The 15,146-nt window shown below is 36.8% G+C and overlaps 1 protein-coding gene across 4 annotated transcripts in view; it reads right to left on the reverse strand.

The window, feature by feature from the left end:
• CREBRF (CREB3 regulatory factor) overlaps positions 1-15,146 on the reverse strand; it is a 57,456-nt gene that overhangs the window by 11,508 nt on the left and 30,802 nt on the right. For all 4 annotated transcript variants that reach the window (XM_023259550.2, XM_045035364.1, XM_045035374.1 and 1 more), the window contains exons 5-8: positions 13,460-13,654; positions 11,469-11,658; positions 10,203-10,276; positions 4,150-4,272 (exon numbers count right to left, since the gene is read on the reverse strand). In XM_023259550.2, the coding sequence (XP_023115318.1) occupies positions 4,150-4,272; positions 10,203-10,276; positions 11,469-11,658; positions 13,460-13,654 (582 nt within the window). The remainder of the gene's footprint in view (positions 1-4,149; positions 4,273-10,202; positions 10,277-11,468; positions 11,659-13,459; positions 13,655-15,146) is intronic.

Here is a 15,146-nt window from a genome sequence, read left to right on the forward strand (position 1 = left end):
ACATCCGACTTAGCCTCAGGTCATGATCTCAGGGTTTGTGAGTTTGAGCCCCACGTGGGGCTCTATGCTGACAGCTCAGAGCCTGGAGCCTGCTTCAGATTCTGTGTCTCCCTCTCTCTCTCTGCCCCTCCCCTGCTCGTGCTCTCTCTCTCTCTCCCTCAAAAATAATACACAAACATTAAAGAAAATTTTTTTAAAGGAAAGAAAATGTGAGTCAAGGAATTTGAAATTGACCTTTATATACACGTTTATCAACATGTAAGGCCTTTAAATTAAAAACTAAAAAGGTAAAAAGAATCTTTACTTGTAATATTAAGTTCCTCCCTCTACCTAATAAAAGAACTGAAAATTATTTTAAAGAACATTAAAGACAGAAAGGCACTGAAAGAATACATAAAATATTAAAACAGCATCAATCCATTTGAAGAAAAAGTCAAGTAAATTCACCAGGACTTCCTATTTGCATACTGAATTAACCTACATGAGGTAAAAAGTAACTGGTTGTTTAGGAAAATATTGATAGTTAGAATCCACTCTTCACCTAAGTGTTTTCTACATAAATATAGTTTTGTTCAAAATAAACTTCTGATCTTTCATACTGTTTTATTTTTTTATTTTTTTAAATGAATGGTAGTTTTTCAATCTCATCTTGTATTTTGGGTAATTGAGGTGATCTTGGGTTTTTTGTGTTTTAAAAAAAAATTTTTTTTAATGTTTATTAGTTTTGAGAGAGAGAAAGAGAGAGAGACCAAGCAGGGGAGGGGTGGATAGAGAGGGAGACACAGAATCGGAAGCAGGCCCCAGGCTCTGAGCTGTCAGCACAGAGCCCAATGCAGGGCTCGAACTCAAACCACGAGATCATGACCTGAACTGAAGTCAGCCGTTTAACCAACTGAGCCACCCAAGAACCCCTTTACTGTTTATTTTCTGTATAAATATACAGTTCTTAGTTTTGTTTCATTTTCCATTACTCTATTTTGATACATATGTACAACTCTATTTTTGAAAAGGTAATTCTGTAAATATAATAATTACATATTCATTTTACTATTCTGTGAACTTACCTAGTAACTATAAGTCATTTCCCAAAACTTAGCAAAAAGAATTATTAATTACTGATAAGCAGTAATCACTGAAATGTTATACTGTTTGGAATACCTAAATAGAAAAATTAGATCTATCTTGTTAGCCAATTATATCACAAATAATTATCAGGTTAATATGTTGTGAACATGCAACTTAAGCATTTGACTAATTTTAATTGACTTTGTCATGAAAAAAATCTTCAATTTTCTAAAATATGAATGATGGATTTTAGGAATAAGGTGGAAATAAAACTTTTAAGAAAAAAGAAAAAAACCTAAATGGTTAAGATGTAATATGGTAACATCAACAGCTAACACTTATGGAATATTGAGAATTTATGTGCTCAGCAGGGTGCTAAGTGTTTTATATGCACTCTTCTCAATTAATCCACACAATTGTCCATATTTTATAGATGAACAAAATTAGGTTGAGGGAAGTGAAGTCACTTTCGTAGGGTCCTCATGTAGTATGTAGTAGGGCCAGGAGTTCAATCTAGAACTGATTTCAAATACTCTGATTTTAACCACTACACAATAAACTAACTTCTGTTTTTTGGAAACATGACTTTAATTTTCAGACCACTGGTTTTGCCAGAGCCACAGAGACACCACTAGTGTTTGTTAGGTTTTTGTTTTTTTTTTTTTGGTGTGTTTGTTCTTTGGTAAAAAGATAGGAAACAAGGCTTGCAGATCTTAAAATAAAGAAAATGCTTCCAGAAAAATACTCAAAAGTGCCAAATGTTACAATGAGTGTCAAGAAAAAGAAATTCTCAAGTAGGCCTACTGGATGAAGCGATTAGGGGGCCAATGATAAACTATTCAGGTCAGACTACAGAGATGAGAGTCAGATGATAGGGCTCAATGATGGTATGTGGAGGCAGTGTGAGCATTGGAACTCAAAGAACTTCTACTCCTGGTTCGGCCACTTATTGATTGTGGGACTCATAAGATACTTTAATACCTTGCTGTGTTTTCTAATTCCTATTTGTAAAACTAGAGTAATAATACCTCCTTCACAGAACTGTGAAAGTAAATGACGAAACAACCTTAGCAGACAGGTCCTAGGTCATAGTACGTACCCAGTAAATGTTAGCTGTTTATCCCTTCTGAACACCAGAGGAAGCCCTCTTTCCTGGCCCTTGATCTCACTTACAAACCTTCTCCTTTGGCCTTCAAGCATAAATGTTGCCAAACTTTATGAAACTATTTTGCTAATATCTATATGCATTGCTAATTTTACCAATGATTTCCAAACTACCTTTCAAATATACCAGAATATTTTACCTTCAGTATGAACACAATGCTGACAAAGAGAAACTAATAATTTCAAAGACCATCAGAAACATGCATTGTGGACACATGCATGGAAGCATTCAATCTGCATTTATTTTTAATTAAAGAAAATGCAATCATTTTGGTAGCTGCGAGAAGTATTTCTGTATAAATAGAAATAAACTGTTCAATGAACCATGAGAATCTATCCCAAAAACCAAGAGCACACTTTACACACTGTATGTTAGCCAATTTGACCATAAATTATATTAAATAAATAAATATCAGACTCTGGGCTGATGGCTCAGAGCCTGGAGCCTGCTTCCAATTCTGTGTCTCCCTCTCTCTCTGCCCCTCCCCCGTTCATGCTCTGTCTCTCTGTCTCAAAAATAAATAAACGTTAAAAAAATTTTTTTTAAATAAATAAATAAATAAATAAATAAATAAATAAATAGAAATAAACTGCTGCTCACTTCACTCCATGGAAACATCTTGATTTCTTCACAGCGATTGCCACAATTTGTTATTTTTTCTGTTTATTCTTGGTCTTCCATTTTTAGACTAGTGACCAAGTTGTTATTCAACCCTATATCCCCCCACACTGGGCCATATAGCAGGCACTGAAAAAACTTTGAATGAATTTATAGTAACTAAAAGTAAGAAAAATTGTCTTAACAGAAATGTAAAAAAAATTCTGAGATATTTACAGTTTTAAGAAAATAGAATGATTTATAGTGTTTGTTACTCTAGAATTCAGGTAAGGAACTAAATAATTATTAAAAAGTAAGCTCTAGGGGCACCTGGGTGGCTCAATCAGTTCAACGGTCGGCTCTTGGTTTCATCGCAGGTCATGGTCTCACAGTTTGTGAGTTCGAGCCCCAAGCTGGGGGTCCCCACTGACAGTAAAGAGCCTGCTTGGGATTCTCTCTCTTCCTCTCTCTCTCTCTGCCCCTGCCCTGCTTGCTCTCTCTCTCTCCCTCTCTCTCAAAATAAATAAATAAACGTAAAAAAAAAGTAAGCTCTAATTCTTTTGAGTGACCTGATTCAATACACAATCAGCAGCCTGGGGAAAAATGAACTGGAAGAAAATTCTCAGATAGCTGAAGTATGTCACTCTACATAATGACTACATAAGAACCAGTTTTTAAAAGACTGTCCTAGAATAAATATTGTTAAAGAACATATGAAACAGCTGAACCAATTTTATGATGCTTCAAGGTTCTCACAGATTGCACTATGCTGCAATGTCCTGGGATGCTACTCCCAAGGTTATCTGCTCCTATGGCCCCTAAGCTCCAGCACCTCTAGAGTTCTCATGTCTGTATTATCTCCCTCTTTCCTCCATCAGGTATTCCTCTACTTGATTTCTGGATGCCTGCCTCTCTGTTCCTCCCCATGTTGTATAATCTGTCCAGGGAAAACCATACAACTAAGTTTATTAGAATCCCGTGAAATGTACTACTGAGTAAATGTACAGATAAGAACCTCCACCAAAGTACAAATTACAGGCTTGACAGCTCAGGGATCTTTCCTTTCCTCACAAAAGGTAAAGTTGCTAGAAGTTCATCTTTCCTAAGTGTTAAAATAGTTCAGTAATGAAGTATAAATAACAAATTGTGGTAACCAGCAATACGTTTATGAATGCAAAATCTCAAAAGACAAAACAATTTGTAAAGAAAACTAACTACAATAAAAGCATTTGGGTTTTTCCTTAAAAGAACTTAGTATCTCCTTAAATCATATATCTTACACTACATGTTACTGTTATTAATTTTTCCAATATTCTTCTTACCAAGAGTATCCTTAATGAGCATTTCAAGCTTCTGCCCCATGTTGGGTCCTCTCTCCTCTCTTGGATTCTGTACTCGATTTACAATCTCTTGCTTGATGGAGTTGATTACAAACAATAAATTATCTGTAAGACAGAATAAGACACTTGGAACACGTCACTGACATGGAAGAATTTGCTTTTTATTATGTAGTAACAGTTATTTGGTTAAAAAATGGAAAATGTGTAAGAAAATATTAAGTAGTAATGGTTATAAGCTTTCTTATCCAAAGGGACTAACTTCAAATGAGGTGCCATTTTCGATAACACACTGTAGACATGTATCAATGTCTACTATCCTATAAGCAATTTCCTTACTTGTCTTCATGGCTTTAAGACCTATGATAGTGCCTGTATATCAAATCATAGATGTTAATACATGTTTATTAAATAAATCAAATGAAGTCCTTCAAGTCCTCCAAAGACAAAACTTTAAAAACAAATATCCCCACCTTAAGAAGCTTTAAAAGAAAAAAGAAGGAAGGAAGGAAGGAAGGAAGGAAGGAAGGAAGGAAGGAAGGAAGGAAGGAAAGAAAGAAAGAAAGAAAGAAAGAAAGAAAGAAAGAAAGAAAGAAAGAAAGAAAGAAAGAAAGAAAGAAAGAAAGAGAGAGAAAGAAGAGTTAACCAAAAGTAAATAGAAGGAGAGAAATCATAAAGGGCAGAAATCAATAAAACAACACAAACATACAAGAGAGAAAAGTAACAAAGCCCAAAATGGTTCCTTAAAAAGATCAACAAAATTGATATCCACTCCCACCCCCAGCCAACCCCAGCTAAATAGATCAATCACCTATATGATTGATTGGAATGAAAAAGGGGTTCCACCTTTTGGATTGACATGGAATGAAAAAGGGATTGTCACTTAAGAATCTAGAGCCATTGAAAGAATAATAAGAAAATACTATGCCAACAAATTCAACAATTTGGTAAAAAATGGTCACATTTCTTGAAAATGCAACTTAACAAAACTGACACAAGAAGAAATGAAAAATCTGAACACCCTATTTGTAGTAAAAGTATTAATTTATCCAAAATTTATTCCCAAAAGAAAACCCAGAGGGTTTTAATGGAAAACTACATCAAATATACAATGAAGAAACAAAATTGATCTTATCAAACTTTTCAGAAAAGTGGAAGAAAGATCATGGCCTAATTCATTCTATAAAGCCAAAATAATCCAAATACCAAAACCTGACAAAGATATTACAAAAAAAAATCACAGAGCAATGTCCCTCTTGAATATAGACATCAAATTCTTAACAAAATATTAGCAACAGAATCCAACTTAAAGTTTTGGAATGGAATCTTATAGAATATTTGCAATAGACTCTAATATACAAAGGAATCTAAATCATAACCAAGTAGAGTTTATACTAAGAATGCAAGGTTGGTTTAATAATCAAAAATCAATTAATGTAATTCACCATATTAAGAGGTAAATATGTGATATGTTACCAGAATAAAGGAGAACAACATGACTGTTCCAATAGATGCAAAAAAGAGCATATAACAATATTCAACACCATTCAAGATAAATGAAACTAGGAAAAGAAGAGAACTTACTTAAAGTGATACAGGGTATCATCTTACAAAAAAGCCTACCACCAACATCATACTTTAAGGTGAAAGGTTCCCTTCCCTGAGATTGCAAACAAGACAATCACCATGTCTATCCAATGTCTTAGATATTGCAATAAGGCAAGAAAATGAAAGGCATAAATATCAGAAAAGAAAAAAAGAAAAAATATCAGAAAAAAAAGAAAAAACAGCCTGGTGGCTCAGTCGGTTCAGCATCCAGCTCTTGGTTTTGGCTTAGGTCATGGTCTGACAGTTTGTGAGTTCAAGCCCTACATCAGGCTCACTACTCTCAGCACGGAGCCCACTTCAGATCCTCTGTCCCCCTCTCTCTCTGCCCGCCCCTACCCTGCTTTCACTCTCTCTCTCAAAAATAAACATTAAAAAACACACACACACACACAGCAAAGAAAAAATAAAGCCATCCCTATTTGCAGATGATGACTGCTTAAACAGAAAATCCCAGGGCATCTACATACCTACACTGGAACTAATAAATTTAGCAAGATGACAAGATATAAGAATAATATATAAAAATCCATTTTATATATTAGCAGCAAAGAGTTTTAAAAGTAAAATTTCACGGGCACCTGGGTGGCTCAGTCAGTTAAGTGGCTGACTTCAGCTCAGGCCATGATCTCACAGAGAGCCTCGTGTTGGGCTCTGTGCTGACAGCTTGGAGCCTGGGGTCTGCTTTGGATTCTGTGTCTCCATCTGCCTCTGTCCCTCCCCCAATCACGGTCTCTCTCTCTCTCGCTCTCTCAAAAGTAAACATTAAAAAAAAAAAAAATAGGGGTGCCCAGGGGCACCTGGGTGGCTCAGTTGGTTAAGCATCTGACTTTGGCTCAGGTCATAATCTCACGGTTTGTGGGTTCAAGCCCCGTGTCGGGCTCTGTGCTGACAGCTCAGAGCCTGGAGCCTACTTCAGATTCTGTGTGTGTCTCTCTCTGTCCCTCCCCTGCTCATGCTCTGTCACTCTCTCTCTCAAAAAAGAAATAAACATTAAAAATTTTTTTAAAAAATTAGGGGTGCCTGGGTGGCTCAGTTGGTTAAGTGTCTGACTTTGGCTCAGGTCATGATCTTGTGGTTTGTGAGTTCAAGCCCCACAAAGAGTTCTGTGCTGACAGCTCAGATCCTGGAGCTTGCTTCAGATTTTGTTTCCCTCTCTCTCTGCCCCTCCCCTGCTTGCACTCTATCTCCCTCTCTCTCAAAAATAAAACATTAAAACAAAAAATTTAAGAAAATAGATTTCAAAAACGATTCCATTTACAGAGCACCAAAAAATATTAAATAGCCAGTAACAGAACAAAAGATGTTACGCATTCTACACCGAAAGCCATAAAACAAGGCACAAAGAAATTAAGGAAGACCTAATAAATGGAAAGAGATACCAAGTTCATGGATTAGAAGACTCCATTTTGTTAAGATGGTAGTTCTCTCCAAATTGATCTACAGATTGAAAGCAATCCCAATCAAAATTTCAGTAAGCTTTTTTGTAAAAAGAGATTCCAAAATGTATATGGTCACGTAAATGACACAGAATAGCCAACACAATTTTGAAAAAACAAAATTGTAGGATTAACAAGGACTTAAACTTACCCGACTTTAAGATTTACTGTAAAATTACAGAAATCAAAATAGTTTGTATTCACATAAAGGTAGACAAATGATCAATGGAACAGAATACAGAGTCCAGAAGTAGACTCATACATATAGGGTCAACTGATCTGACAGAGATGAAAAAATAATTGAATGGGAAAAGGAAAATCTTTTCAATGAATGGTGCTTGATCAACTGAATATTCATATGGATAAAAATGAACATCAATTCTCACTCCACACCATAAATAAAAATTAACCTAAAATGGACCATAAACCTAAATGTAGAACCTAAAACTATAGGAATGCTAGGAGAAAACATACAAGAAAATATTTGCATTTTGAAGTTGGCTAAATTTCTCAGAACACAAAAAATATAAAATATAAAAAGAAAAATTGGCAAATTGGGAGTCCATCAAAATTAAAATTTTTTGCTCTTTGTTAGCTCTTGGGGCTATCTCAGTTTTCCATGACTTGGTTCATTTTCCACTTGGGGATGTCTTAGGGATGTCCCTCTCAGTGTGGTCTTTTATATTTGGGTGCTTGATCTTTAGCAGAAATGATGAATTCATTAACTCCTGTGTTTAGATATTGTTAATCCTTTTCCCTCTAACTGCCAAGTAAATTCCATTTTAACATCTTAAGTGTATAAGTTGTTGGATCCTAAAATAAAGGGGCTAGGGAAGATGAAGGAAGGGTTCTGTGCTGTGCTTAATTCTATGTAGTACAAAACATACAATGCAGAATAACTAAGACCTTCAGAATACAGATAAATAAATAAAAACAGATAAGGATAATGCAATATATTTTTCATAAAGTTTAATTTAAGGTTGGCAACCTATAGTTCCAAATCCCAAATTCTTTTTCAAATGTCACAGATTTTTGAATCACAAATTCCAGGAACTACTCAGCTAATCGGTGGGTGGTGAGTAATGAGTGTTCCACAAAACAGTTAACTGACTGACCGACAAATATCTCAAGGAATCAAGGGCACCACTCTCTTGAGGGATGAACCAGAAACCCTAGGAAGAATTTTCAAACTACATGTGGCAGACTACATGAGAGCATCTCATGGGGTTCTGAAATGACTTCTAATCCAATAGTTATGGCTGGCTGTTCTTTCCCAGAAACTGGAGAAGAGAAGGAAGGCAGAAGGGGAAGAGAAATAAATGAATGAGAAGATCCTCTTCCTCCATGCTGACTAACTGAGAAGAAAATGATAACCTTTTAAAGACAGGCCTATTCCTACATGAAAACAGAGGTTTTATTAGTTTTGGAAATAAGAAAAATTTAAGGCAGCTATCAAAAATCAATGAGATAGAACACATCCAGAAACACTCCAACTGGCCCTTAGCAATTCCCCAGGTGTTCCCTAATCCAGCATATACTTACATTACAGACCCAAAGCATGTGTGTGGAGATGTAAATTAGCATATACACAAATGCACAAATCTACAGGCACACAGACACACAAACTTATAGTTAAATACGTAAATTGAACAACACACAGATAGATGCCTCCAAGTGTCCAAGGAAACACAGAGCCAGAAGGCTCCCAAATGGCCCATCATATCTCCCTGCAGTGTAAGTCATCTGGGTTCCAAAATGAAATATGAATGCCTAAGGTATTGTAATAATTATATGTATATGTACTCACAGAGCTCAAGGTCAGGATGCTTCAACAGCAAGAAAGAATAATGGGAAAATGAGTAGATTTCTTTTCTAACAAACCAACTATTGTTTTACCTAACTCATTTATCTGATGAGAGTTCCTGAGTGGCCATTAATAAATAAAACCATCAGCTCATTTCACAAGTTGTAAACTTCACAGTAGGAAATCCTCTTTCTGCCCTCACAAGTGGAAGCAAGATAATCAAGATAAAGGATTAAGAAAACTGCACAAAGTTTAGTGAGCACCTATGTGCTAGACATTGTGCTGACTTCAGAAAATCTCTGGAAACAAATAACAACTGGTCATTTTGCCACTGATCCACTTTCAGATACAACGTAGCCCAAGAGCTGTCCAGTGAAGAACATAATTTTAGAGGCAAAAGAACATACAAACTCTTATGATACCAGGCTTAAGGAATAGTAACAGAGCAAGGAAGAAAGGAAGAATGGTTCTTATTACAGAAGATCAAGACCAGAGCTTTACAAACCTCTAGAGTGCTGAAAAAGGGTTCCAGGTGTTTTCAATAATAATCCTCTCAGTCCATAAGGGGCTTCCCCTGCCTTGAGCAGCCTACTCTGTTATATTCCAGGATGTCTTAGAGATGATAACTTTTTACATGTGCCATGTTGTAAAAGACTGGGGGGCACTGATCTAAGCCAACAGTTCCCAAATATGTGCTAAGATAGTTGCCTAGAGTAATCTGGAGTAGTGTTAAAAATATGGACTCCTGGGTTCTACTTGCACAGACTCCAATTCATTGGATCTGGGGAGAAGCCTAGGGATCTATATTTTAACATGTACCCAGATGATTTTTAAGGAGCCATCAAATTTGAAAAACACAGATCTCAATTATCCACTCAAATAGACATTAGTCAATAAAACTGGCTAACCCAGCAATACAATTGTAAAATGGAAGTAGGAGATTATTGTGGTCACAAGTATACAAGCTCTCTAGGGTAGAGAGGAAATTTGGCATGGGGAGCCACAGATACACTCACTAAAAGGAGAACATGAATGAATAAGAGTATGTAGCTTACTGAATGGATGAACAAAAAGGAGGCTGGCCTAAAACTTGGCAGAATACAGGGAAAGCAAATAACAAAACCGAAGAAAAAGAGAGTGGTTGGCAAAATAACAGGAGGTTAATTAAATTCTTAAAAGTTTAGGTTTACCATATTCTGTGTTGAGGCCCCATAATTTCACTTTATTAGCTTCATACTGGGCTTTTTTCTTTAACCGACAAGCCCTGTGAAAGGAAGGAGCAATTAGTTCACTTATTTTTTAAGTGAACATTCAGAATATACTTCTTTTTGCTGCTGTCAAACTATTTTCTAATAGCAACCGAGAATCACTGCCTATTGATGTTTATATCAAGGAACTCAGTTTCCAAAAAACACACAATACAGTCATTAATCCAAACTGATTTTTAAAAAATTTTACCACACATCCAAAAATAAAGCTATGATCAGTACACTAAAATAAACAAACAAAAACTGACAATACCAAAAGAATGTAAAGTGAGTGGAACCATCATATGTTGCTAATTGGGATGTAAACACTACTAACTGCTACTTTGAAAAACAGTAAGTTTTTTAAAATTTACTTAATACTTCAGAAATAGATAGTTTGGCAATGTCTTATGAAGTTGAACATGTAGAGAGAAATGCAAACTTATGTTCACACAAACACCTGTAAGTGAATGTTTATGGTGGTTTTATTCATTACTGGCAAGAAGCAGAAACAACCCAAATGCCCCTTCAATTAGGGAATGGATAAACTACAGTGTATCCCCACAGAGGAATACTACTCAGCAACATGGATGAATCTCAAATTCCTCATGCTAAATCAAAGAAGCCAGATTCAAAAGGCTACATATAATTCCATCTATGTGACATTCTAGAAAAGGCAAATCTGTGGGGACAGAAAACGGATTAGTGGTTGTGAGGAATTAGGGGTGGGAGAAGGAGTTTGCTTTACAACGAGGCATGAGGAAATTTTTTAAGGTGATGGAAAATATTCATTATCTTGATTGTGGTGGTGTTTATGTGATTGGGTATGTCTGTCAAACCCATAAAAAGTGTACATTAAAAGGGATATATTTTACCTCAAGTAAATTATATCCCAGTAAAAAATTTGACTTACCACAAAACAAAAATTAAAATTATGACAAAACTTTTCCTTGCTGTAATATAATGCACTTGAGAGTCCTTTCACCTCTCCCCTTTAAAAGCATAATACCATCTCTTGGTACTATGAAGCATAAATGAAATCTGAATACCATCTTTTATTTTCAAAGGAAAAATTATAATACTCTCATTGTAGTATTTATAAAAACATATATCTGAGTAAGAGGTTGATGGCCATCCATAAAAGCTCACTTAGAATCTAACCTCACCTCCTAGACTTTATTCACACAGGTGAACATGATTATCATTTACCTGGAAGCCAGCTTATTTTTTTCCTTCCTTGACCTTGGCCGGGCTGTTAAGGGAAGCTCACTGACTGGAGTCAGATCACTAATCACCTTATTCAGTTTCCGTAGTTCATTGCCTATCTGGAGTAGTTTTTTAGGGTTTGGAGTCAGGTCTTCTACATCGGTTCTCCGTGACTTTTTGACTGCATATTTTCCTATAGATGGTATAAAGAGATTTAAGTTAGATCACTGTATTTAACAAAAGACACATTCTGCAGCCATATTTTAAATCCACATTTCTCCCTCCACCTTTTTTCTTTTTTAGAAGTCTTGGCATGTTTCAGAAGTCTCAGCATGTTAACAGCCTATGCTAAAGGGGCTAGCCTCCTCTCCTTCCCACCTCGTAACTGCAAGAAATGGGGGAAACATGGCACAGAGCCAGTCTTCGCCAAGTCCTTATGCACCTTAGAGTTTCTAGCCCTGGTATGTCAGAATCTTAATTATATGCATGGTGGTAATAAGCATCTCAAACCTCAGGACTTGAGGGCAAGTTCACCAAGCCCAAAAATCAGGGCTAGGGTAGAATATACACCCAGAAAAGACTCTGGAGACTTTACTCAAACCAAGATATTTTGATGCTATGACTGAAAAATTCTCAGACATGTATACCTTGTTGCTGGACTCAAAAGGCCAGCAAATAAAGACCGCTTTTTTTGAAAGCTCTTCCTTGGTTAGTTTGATAAATAACATTACAGAAGACTCAGGGGTCTTGCCCTATCACTGCAGGCAAGAGTGATGGGGGGTGAACTACAATACACCAAATAACTTTTCCTAGTACTCGGCACATGCTACCTAGAGCTATTTAGTGGACCTGTCTTTTCATTTCTGGTAGAAAACCGATCTGAAGGCCATATTCACTGACAAACAGTAGAATACAGACTCAGTGCCAGTGGAAAGGGAAAATGAGGCACAGATACACTTTTCATATAATTCCTGTTGTCAAAATTGCTTAGCAACATAAATCTGTAGCATGAGAGATTACTAAAACTGTTTATTGAGAGCCAAACTTACTAGTGCCCTCCCCATTTTCAGTACAGGTTTTAGATCATACAGAATAAAAGAAGAAATTCTACTTAACTACATCTTCCTTTGTTCACCATTGGAAATTTGGCTTGCCTATGATTGTAAGTTTCTCCTAACTCCTACTATTCAACTCTCCTCTCTCCAGTGCTTTTCTCTACAATTATTCCCTTTCCTTTCTTTTCCCACCTTTCTTCCCACCTCCATTTTTTTTTTAAAGTAGGCTCCACACCCAATGTGGGACTTAAACCCATGACTCTAATGTCAAGAGTTGCATGCTCTACCAATTGAGCCAGTGAGGCGCCCCTTCCTATTACCATTTTGATTCCAATCTCCCTGTTTACATTTCAGCCTGGAGATTGGGCAAGAACAGAAGATAGAGATGCTGGAGCCCAGCCCCTTTCTCCCCAACCCTTCTGGTTTATAGCAACTGTGGCAGGTCAGGAATCGGCAGTCTCCTGGTCATTTCCCGAGTAGGATAAATAGAACAGGAGATGACTAGAAGTTGTTTCTGCACAGGCCTTCCTCTGTTTAGGTGACAGCTCTCACAACTGGTAAAGGCTACTTGTGAGTGTCTCTGCAGTAATAAGTAAATACAGCAGCTCTCCTGTTCCCCTCTCCACTTTGCTAGGAATGGCTGAATACGCAGGTACACTTAGTAAGCATTATGGTTTATGGTCTCTATGTAAAGTGACACGAGGCGCACGTGGGTGGCTCAGAAGCATCCAGCTCTTGATTTCAGCTCAGGTTATGATCTCCTGGTTGTGAGATCAAGCCCCGCATTGGGCTCCACACTGAGCATGGAGCCTGCTTATAAGTCTTTCTATCCCTCTCTCTCTGCCCCTCCTCTGAGCGCTCTTTCTCTCAAAATACGTAAGTAAAGACATTACAAAAAAATAAAGTGACACAAAATGTTTGGCTGTAATTCCGTCTTACCATGATGTAAGCCATTTTTCTGATACATATTACTTGGCAAGGTATCTCGGTTCCACTCAGATGGCCTGAGCATCCTTTCTTGCTGTGATGGTGTGAGCTGTTCACTATACTCCCAGAAGTACCTTCTTTTACCTCTCTTCCGAGAGGATATTGAAGTCATCTCCTTCAAGTCTTCCACAGAATCATTTTCATAGCCTTAAAAAAAAAAAAAAATCCCCCCCATCCCCAATTTTTTAAGTTCCATAACTTTCAATATAGCAATAGGGGCAAATAAAAAGATCTGTCTCTTGATTCATTTCATCTGAAAACATCACTGGTGTGTCAAAGATAATAGACCATATAAAATAAGGTAATATGGAAATCTCTAACTCATAAAATATTGAGATTAATAAACACAGATAACTATACTGTTCACTCGCCTTCTATTTCTCTTTGGTTCTTATAAGTTAGTACATGACATCTTTTGTATCTTCACATAGGCTCTGAGAGAATGATGAAATATAGCTACAGGAATGTCAAATGTACCATTAGATAATGGTACTAAGACATGACACTGTGATTTTTAATGTCTTTCTCCTAAAATTTATGCATCCAAAACATTCCCAGACAGACAGGTGTGTGCATTTCTATGATGGTCTCTTACTAGACACAATTTTGTAAGGCAGGAGTGGTTTTCTTCCTACCTCTGACCCTAACCGTTTTGTAAAAGTACAAAAATGAGAATTCTTGCATAGACTCTCAAATAAAAACATATATGCACAGTCTAATATTTTGCTGGAAGAAATCTGCATTTACTTCACTTTTTAAGAAGTTATTTTCCTTACTAATGGGGAGTTTCAGAACATACTTAACACTGAGCTGCTGGAACTGTTGGTCAGACCTCACGCAGAATGACCTACAAATCTAAAATACCTTCAGAGAATGTCCATCTCAGTGTATTCCACATCACTACTTCTAGATATGCAGGGGAGTAGAGATGGGCCCACACAAGATATATACAACCCTAACGTGGCCAGGAAAACTTGGGCACTTCTGGCCAAGCAAAATGACCACTCTCCCTCCTCAAATCATCACTCCTCTGGAACTGACACTAGAAAGTGATGACATTTGCACATTTTGGAAAAAAGTTAGAATTTGAGAATTTTACCAGGTTTCCTTCAGATTAAGAATTAATCAGAGGGGTGCATGGCTGGCTTAGTTGGTCAAGCATCCCACTCTTGATTTTGCTCCGGTCATGATCTCGCAGTTTTTACGTTTGAGCCCCACATTGGGGATTCGATCTTTCCCTCTCTCTCTGCCCCTGCCCCAATTGCTCTCTCTTGCTCTCAAAATAAATAAATAAAGGATTAATCAGAAATATGGTCCATTTATATGACATTTTAGAAAAGGCAAAACTAGAAAGTGGCTTCCAGGCGTTGGGGGTGGAGGGAGGGGCTGACTATAAGGAACACAAGGGAAATTTGGGTGGGGGGGTGATCAAACTCTTCTATATCCTGATGGTTACACAACCACCAGTACATACGCTTGTCAAAAATCAAAGTAGTATACACTTAAAGAAGGCTGAATTTTATGTATGACAATACATAAAATAAACACTGCAATAAACATGACCTTTTAAAAAAAGAATCAATTTGGAGACCAGAATAATTTCAGGGCAACAATCAAGAGAAGCTTCTGCAGCACTGCT

Source organism: Felis catus, chromosome A1 (assembly GCF_018350175.1).
Source record: "Felis catus isolate Fca126 chromosome A1, F.catus_Fca126_mat1.0, whole genome shotgun sequence".
NCBI classification, from domain to species: Eukaryota; Metazoa; Chordata; class Mammalia; order Carnivora; family Felidae; genus Felis; species Felis catus.